General features: G+C 37.3%; 1 protein-coding gene across 1 annotated transcript; it reads left to right on the forward strand.

The window, feature by feature from the left end:
- Window positions 1-5,234: 5,234 nt before the first annotated feature.
- Window positions 5,235-6,905, forward strand: LOC122048123. The gene is made up of 3 exons (XM_042609727.1): window positions 5,235-5,643; window positions 5,731-5,763; window positions 5,956-6,905. Exons 1-3 carry the CDS (start codon window positions 5,235-5,237, stop codon window positions 6,903-6,905), a joined length of 1,392 nt encoding a protein of 463 aa, XP_042465661.1.
- Window positions 6,906-7,263: the final 358 nt, after the last annotated feature.

Below are 7,263 nucleotides of genomic sequence, written 5' to 3' on the forward strand. Positions count from 1 at the left end.
TGACCTTGTTGTCATCTAGTGCCTTCTGTCCTGCCTGGGTATGACTAGCGATAGCTCGGGACGGTCGGGAGTGGGCCTACTGGAGGGACTAGGCCTGGATTTAATCGAGCTGTGGGAACCCGACCAGTCAGAGCAGGTCAGGCATCACCCTGGCTGCCCACCATGCCTCAGAACTTGGTGTCTCAAATCTGGGATCCTGGTCTGTGAGAACCCGACCGGGCACCATGTCACTGATGTCAGTCAAACGGTCTTTCCTCTTCTTCTCCATAACTGCTGACTGTCGTGTCACCTTGACTTCTGTTTGTCACGTCCCCGTGACTTCTAACTGTCATGTCCTCTTGATTTTTGACTGTCCGGCTTTATCGGACCCCATCATTATGCACCGTATCATATGCCTTCTTAAACAGCTGCCAAAGTGTGTGTATCCCCCATCCGCCTCCCAGCCAGAAATTCTATCCTGTGTCCACGACCCACCAATGTCTCCAAGTCGCCTTTGTCAAACTCCTCCTATGTCATGAGCCTAGGATCGCCCAATATCAGCTCCAAGTATCATGAAATCACTTTAAATAAGTGATCGGCTGTCAACGAATTTGATATATCTTTACCGCGAGTCATTTATTGCAAATTAAATAGGCCTTTATGGTGGACCTATTCATGACCCTTATAGGCTTTTTAGCAAAGCCCCAAGCATAAATAGATTTGTGATGTCCTTACCGCATGTCGTTTGCTGCGGACCAGATAAACCTTCATGGTGGGTTTATTCACCCTTTTGGGCTTTTTCGCAAAGCCCTAGCCATAAACGAATTTGACATGTCTTTACTGTTAGCCATTTGTTGCGGACTAGATAAGTTTGAATGAGCTTGCAGGAAATTCCTAAGTGTACTCAGGCAAAAGTCCTAACCGAGGTTAGGCAGGTGGAAAACCCTAAGGGTGGTAACCCTAGATCATAGGGGGTGGTAACCCTATGCGGAAAGTCTTGGTGGGTCGAGGGCTTCAGGCAAAAGTCCTAGGGGGTGGTAACCCTAGGTGGAAAGTTCTGGTGTCGTGAACCAGGTGGAAGGCTGGACGGGTCGGGGAAATTCTTAAGTGTACTCAAGCAAAAGTCCTAACCGAGGTTAGGCAGGTGGAAAACCCTAAGGGTGGTAACCCTAGGTCATAGGAGGTGGTAACCCTATGCGGAAAGTCTTGGTGGGTCGAGGGCTTCAGGCAGAAGTCCTAGGGGGTGGTAACCCTAGGTGGAAAGTTCTGGTGTCGTGAACCAGGTGGAAGGCTGGACGGGTCGGGGAGCGGGCATCCAGCAGAAAGTCCGGAAGCATCGAGCACTGAGCAAAAGTCTAGTCGATCTGGAGGATCACACTGTCAATAGGTAACTCTCCAGAGAGGAGTAGGTGAGGACGCGTTCCCCGCAGAGGGAACAGTAGGCGTCGGGTTGACCTAGGGTTTCCGGTTGGCAAACCGAAGTCAGACCCGGACAGTCCAGAGACTGTCAAACACCTTTCTTATCATATTTATGTGTACTAACCTTGTCTTGCAGGGTATATGTATATTTTAAGGACTAACACATTGTGTAGGGACAAAAGAGCACACTTCACCCGGATGAACAATACCCAAGGCGCCTCCATGGAGCTTGGAGGCGCCTCAGGTACAAGGTGGAGGATGTCTGCGAGAAGGAGCTGGAGGCACCTTCATGGGGACTGAAGGCGCCTTGGACCGTGGCTTGAAGGCGCCTTGGAGTGGCGTTGAAGGCACCTTCAGGTGGATAACGAGCAGCGGTCAAAGCTTGATCAACAGCGGCTGAGTCGGGATAAAACCTTGGGTTAGAGGCACCTTGGATCTCAATGGAGGCGCCTTGAACGCCCTTTATAAGGAGGTCTCGAGCAACAGTCTAGTATATCACCTTCTAAGCAATCCTTATGCCACAAGCTGCTAACGAGATGATCCCGAAGTGTTGTAGCGACATCCCGACGACTCGGATCTTCAGTTTCAATCTAGTTGTTGTCGGTATAAAGTTTATTTCAGTTCATAATTGTACTTAGTTTGTAATACTTTTCGTGATTATAGTTGTTGCCCAACGTAAACGCTCAACAAGCGTGGGCCTTGGAGTAGGAGTCGCCACAGACTCTGAACCAAGTAAACAGCTTATGTTTGTGCGTTGCTTGTTTTCATTATTTTCGTTGCGTTACTCGATTGTTTTCCGATTCCGAAACGAGAAATAGCCACGAGCGCTATTCACCCCCCCCCCCCTCTAGCGCTTTTCGATCCAACAATTTCAAGGTGGATCTATTCACTTGTACATCACCATCATCTCATATAATCTCTTCCACACACTGTCCTCATACTTTACAACATGACTCCCTACTCTCTACAATAGGACTCACCCTGTCGTGTCCTCCCCTCTCAGCTCTCGTCACTCATCATTCCTCACTACTCACACTGCACTCTCTTAAAGATGACATTTGGTAAAGTTTCATCCACAATGGCAGAGTACTCTGTCAAGTGTCTTGCATCCCATCTAGCTCGGAAGTGACGTCTCTATATTCGAAGTGTTTGCCTTTGGGTGTGTATAAAGATAAACCAGAAGCGTTTGTAGCGAACGACTCATCAATCCACTGTCCATGGAGAAAAATTCATCCGTTAATTGATCGATGCAAGAACTCGTTCCTTATATGTCTAGAAAATTAAGAAAACATCCCGCTGTTGTGCAATAGGCTTGTTATTTATTGATTTGCGTAGATTTTAATAGTTTGATATTTATTACATATTGTTATGTTGTTGCAGTTATTTTATATATATATATATATATATATATATATATAAACACGATCTGCGACATATCAATCCGGGCATCTGGAATTAATCCAGGCGCCCGATTTGTTTTTTTTTTAATTTTTTTTAAATGTTGGTCGGGGCGTCTGGATTAAATCCGGGAGCCCCGACTTGTTTTTTTTTTAAATTTTTAAAAATTAAAAATTTCTTAAAACATCTTAAATGCATATATGATACCCCGTGAGCATAAAATTTTTTAATCTAGAGGATCATAAACCAAGAGGGAAGCCTGAACTCTAGAGGAAAAATCTTATTAACTCAAACCCGTTATAACCCAACTCCTAAAACCTAAAATTTTAAACCCTAAATATATATAATATACTCTGTGAGCATCTAAAATTTTAAATCTGTAACAATATAAACCAAGAGGGAAGCTTGATCTCTAGAGGGAAATCTTATTAACTCAAATCCGTTATAACCCAACTCCTAAATCCTAAAAATTTAAACCCTAAATACATATAATATACCCTAAAATAAAATAATAAAAATAAAAAATACTAAAATGATTCTAGGCGCTTGGACTCTTTCTAACATGGACGCCTAGAGATCAATTCCAAGCACCCCGAGTTCAGTCCGCACAATCCCACATGATAAGATATGCAGCAAATCAAAATGATCTATCTATCTATATCTATATCTATATATATATATATATAAATTAATTTAATTTTACTTAATTAATATTATCTTAAACCCAATTAAAAACATCTAAAGATAAAATTAATTTTAAATTTAATTTATTCACTTGTGGGCCATGAGCATAGGTAGCCAACGCTAGCATAGTTCGTCGGAATGGACCCGGAATGGCTGGAACGACCGTTCCGGCACGGGAATGACCCATGGCATTCCAAAGTTCCCGTGTATAACGTCGGTTGCTTTGGGACGCCGTTCTTCGACGTTATAATGGCCGGAACGGCTGGAACGGAATGACTCGATAACAAACATTTTGATTATAGATTAAACATCTTTGGATTCCCATTTTTTGGTTCTGATGTTGCATTATATTCAGCCGACACTTGATTAAAAAGCCTTTATTCCATTTTTATGCTTGATTAATTGATTAAGAAACCTTGGATTCCATTTTTTTATCACTTTACTTTTCATTGATCTCTTGATTAAATTATAAAAAGCTTTGGATTCTATATTTCTTTTGACCAAATTTGCTTTATTCAGCCGACATTGCTTTTCATTGATCACTTTATTTTTTCATTCCATCTTTTACTATTTTGTCATTATTGAAAAATAAAAAACAACATCACATCACTATCACATTCGTCTTAATTTGTCAATACGAATACCCTCATTCTATTAATTGAGCATGCATCTATTGATAGCATTTGCTTTTCATCAGTGTCTTTCGTTTCACCAGATTAATTGTGTTTTTCTATCGTTTCCATCGTATTCACAAACAAGGTAAGTTTTCTAATTTTCCATCCATTTCTATTAATTAAGCATCTAACTTAAATCTAAGTATATGAATCTTTTTTTACTTATAGTCATCAACATCTCCATTAATCAATTTCTTATATCATTCCCATTATATTCACATACACATAAGTTTTCTAAATTTTTAGTTTAATATACTAAGTTATTGATATCATTTTTTCCCAGCCCTTTGAAAATAATGCTTGATTGCATGAGTACCCTCCAATTCAATTAATTAAGCATCTACCATTAATTTTAATATTTACATTTTTTAGCTACTGTAATTAGCTTGTTTCGTTTGATTAATTAATTTCTTATGTCATTTCTATCATATTCACAAATAAAGTAAGCTTTTTAATTTTTCATCCAATTCTATTAATTAAGCATCTACTTTAAATGTGAACATATGCATCATGTTTACTCAAGGTTATCAACTCCTTCGTTAATTAATTTCTTCTGTCATTTTCATTATATTCACATGTTTCAAATTTTTTAGTTTAATATATTAAGTTATTCACATCAGGTTTTTTTCCAAGCATTTGCTAATAATGTTTGACTACATGAGTACCTTCTGATTCTATTAATTGAGCATCTATTATTAATTTGAGTATTTGCATCTTTTGGCTCTTGTCATCGGCTCCTTCGTTTGATTAACATATTTCTTCTATCATTTCCATCATATTCATAGACAAGGCAAGTTTTCTAATTTTTTTTACCAGTTTTATTAATTCAGTATCTACCATAAATTTGAGCATATGCAGCATTTGGCTCACGGTCACTAGTTCCTTCGATTGATTAATTAATTTCTTCTATCATTTCTATTATATTTGCAAACAGGTAAGTTTTCTAATTTTTTAGTTTAATAAATTAAGTTATTAAGAATTATTTAATTTTAGGTGCTTCATTCTCATTATCATGATTTTTATCATTTAATTAAGTCAAAATTATTCAATATTATTTATTTGTTTATTTATTTGTTTAGAATGACACCAAACCCTGATATTGGTTGGCAATTTGGTCAAATGGTAGGTGATAATCGTAAAACAATACGATGCAAATTTTGTGGAAAAGTTATAACCGGAGGAATTACAAGACTAAAACAATATATTGCACATGTTACTGGAAATGTTGAAATATGTCACAAAGCTCATAAGGAAATATCATCAATGTTAAGAAAACATCTTCAAGACTCTAAGACAAGTAGAAGTTCAATGCAAAGAAAAAAGCAAATAGCCTTAGATTCAATTACACAAAATACACGCGTATCAGAAAGTGGTAGTAGTGGTGGAGATGACATAGAAGATATAGAAAATCGAGAATTACAAAAAGCCATCAAGGAAGGTCGTAAAACAAGAGTCATTGAGGAGCAAATGCGTAATCGCTATGGTCAAGGTAAAATATATAAATAATATTTTAAATTTATGTGTATATATCTTATCAATTTAATGTACTTAACTACTCTAAATTTTATAATTGTAGGATTTTCTGGTTCTTCATCTGGCTTAGATCCTGGTTTGAAAAAAGGGATGTCTTGAAGCTTTAGTGTAAGAGAGGATCCTAGATTACCATCAAAAGGAATTGACTCTTTTATGCTTCCCACAAAACAAAAGAGTCTCAAAAACTGGTTTGGGGCTAAAAAGGTAAAAAATGTTGGTAAGGCAATATCGAAATGGTTTATATTTAATGCTATTCCATTTAATGCAGCAGATAGTGGTCCATACAATCAATCCATGATAAACACCATTGCTGAGGCTGGAACAGGAATTAAAGGCCCCAAAGGACGCCAAATTGGTGGTGTTTATTTACAAGAGGAGGTAGATGAAATAAATGGCTATTTGAACACTTTAAAATCTAAATGGTCAAAGTATGGATGCACAATAATGTGCGATGGTTGGAGCACACACAACAAGCATCCAATCATAAATTTTATGATATATTGTGACCGCAACATGGTATTTCATAGTTCCGTTGATTGCACCAACAAAGCAAAGACAGTTGATTTTATTTTATCTTTATTAAGTAAAATTATTGACGAAATCGGAGAGGAAAATATTGTGCATGTAGTCACAGATAGCGAAGGTGCAAATAAGGTTGCTGGTGCCAAATTGATGATAGAAAGGCAACATTTGTTTTGGTCCCCTTGTGCAGCACATTGTATTGATCTCATGCTAGAAGATATTGGTAAGACGACAAAAGTAAAAAAGTGTGTTGAGAAAGCCAAGCAAATAATGAGCTTCATATATAACAGCGATAAAGTTGTGAATTTGATGAAAACATTTACAAATGACCATGAATTATTGACACTAGGAATAACCCAATTTGCGATAGAATTTATTTCAATTGAAAATCTTGTTCGGCATTCTTCAGATTTAAAAAGAATGTGCACTTCTGGTGATTGGGAAGCAGACAATAATACAAGCAAAAGAAGAAAAGAAGCAGAAAACATTGCAAGCATCATAATGGATGGAAGATTTTGGAAGAGGGCTCATGATATTTGTGCTGCAATTGAACCATTAGTAAAAGTTTTGAAATTAGTTGACCAAGATCAAAAACCAACAATGTCAATTATCTATGAAGCAATGGATAGAGCAAAAATGGAAATAAAAGATAATACTAGAGATTGGCAATCATATTGGGATATTATTGATAATTGATGGTATAATTAATTACACCAACATCTACATGCGGCTGGTAGCCATATATTTATTTGCTTAAATTGCACTAGAGATATGCACTTCTATCGTGACACACCTGTCAAAAGGCGTGCTGTTTTCACAACAGAGCAACATATCGAGTTGGTTATATACCCCATTAAAGTTGTCAGCTATTAGTCCAATATATATGACCATAGAATCTGCTAAAAACTCTTCTTCCATCTTATTATGAAGAGTTGTTTCAACAAGTTTCATAACTGAAAATGCTCATTTCGTTGTTGCTGTAGAAATAGAAAGAATTAAAACTAGACAAATTAACCTGCCAATTAAATAACTATATTAGATTTAATATATAAGT

Source organism: Zingiber officinale, chromosome 2B, assembly GCF_018446385.1.
Source record: "Zingiber officinale cultivar Zhangliang chromosome 2B, Zo_v1.1, whole genome shotgun sequence".
Lineage (NCBI taxonomy): Eukaryota > Viridiplantae > Streptophyta > Magnoliopsida > Zingiberales > Zingiberaceae > Zingiber > Zingiber officinale.

Bases quoted from the DNA above. Each gene is read 5' to 3' on its own strand.
- LOC122048123 (XM_042609727.1), top strand. From the start codon at position 5,235: ATGACACCAAACCCTGATATTGGTTGGCAATTTGGTCAAATGGTAGGT. The intron at 5,644-5,730 runs GTAAAATATATA...TTATAATTGTAG, and splicing joins GCGTAATCGCTATGGTCAAG to GATTTTCTGGTTCTTCATCT. The intron at 5,764-5,955 runs GTTTGAAAAAAG...CATTTAATGCAG, and splicing joins TTCATCTGGCTTAGATCCTG to CAGATAGTGGTCCATACAAT.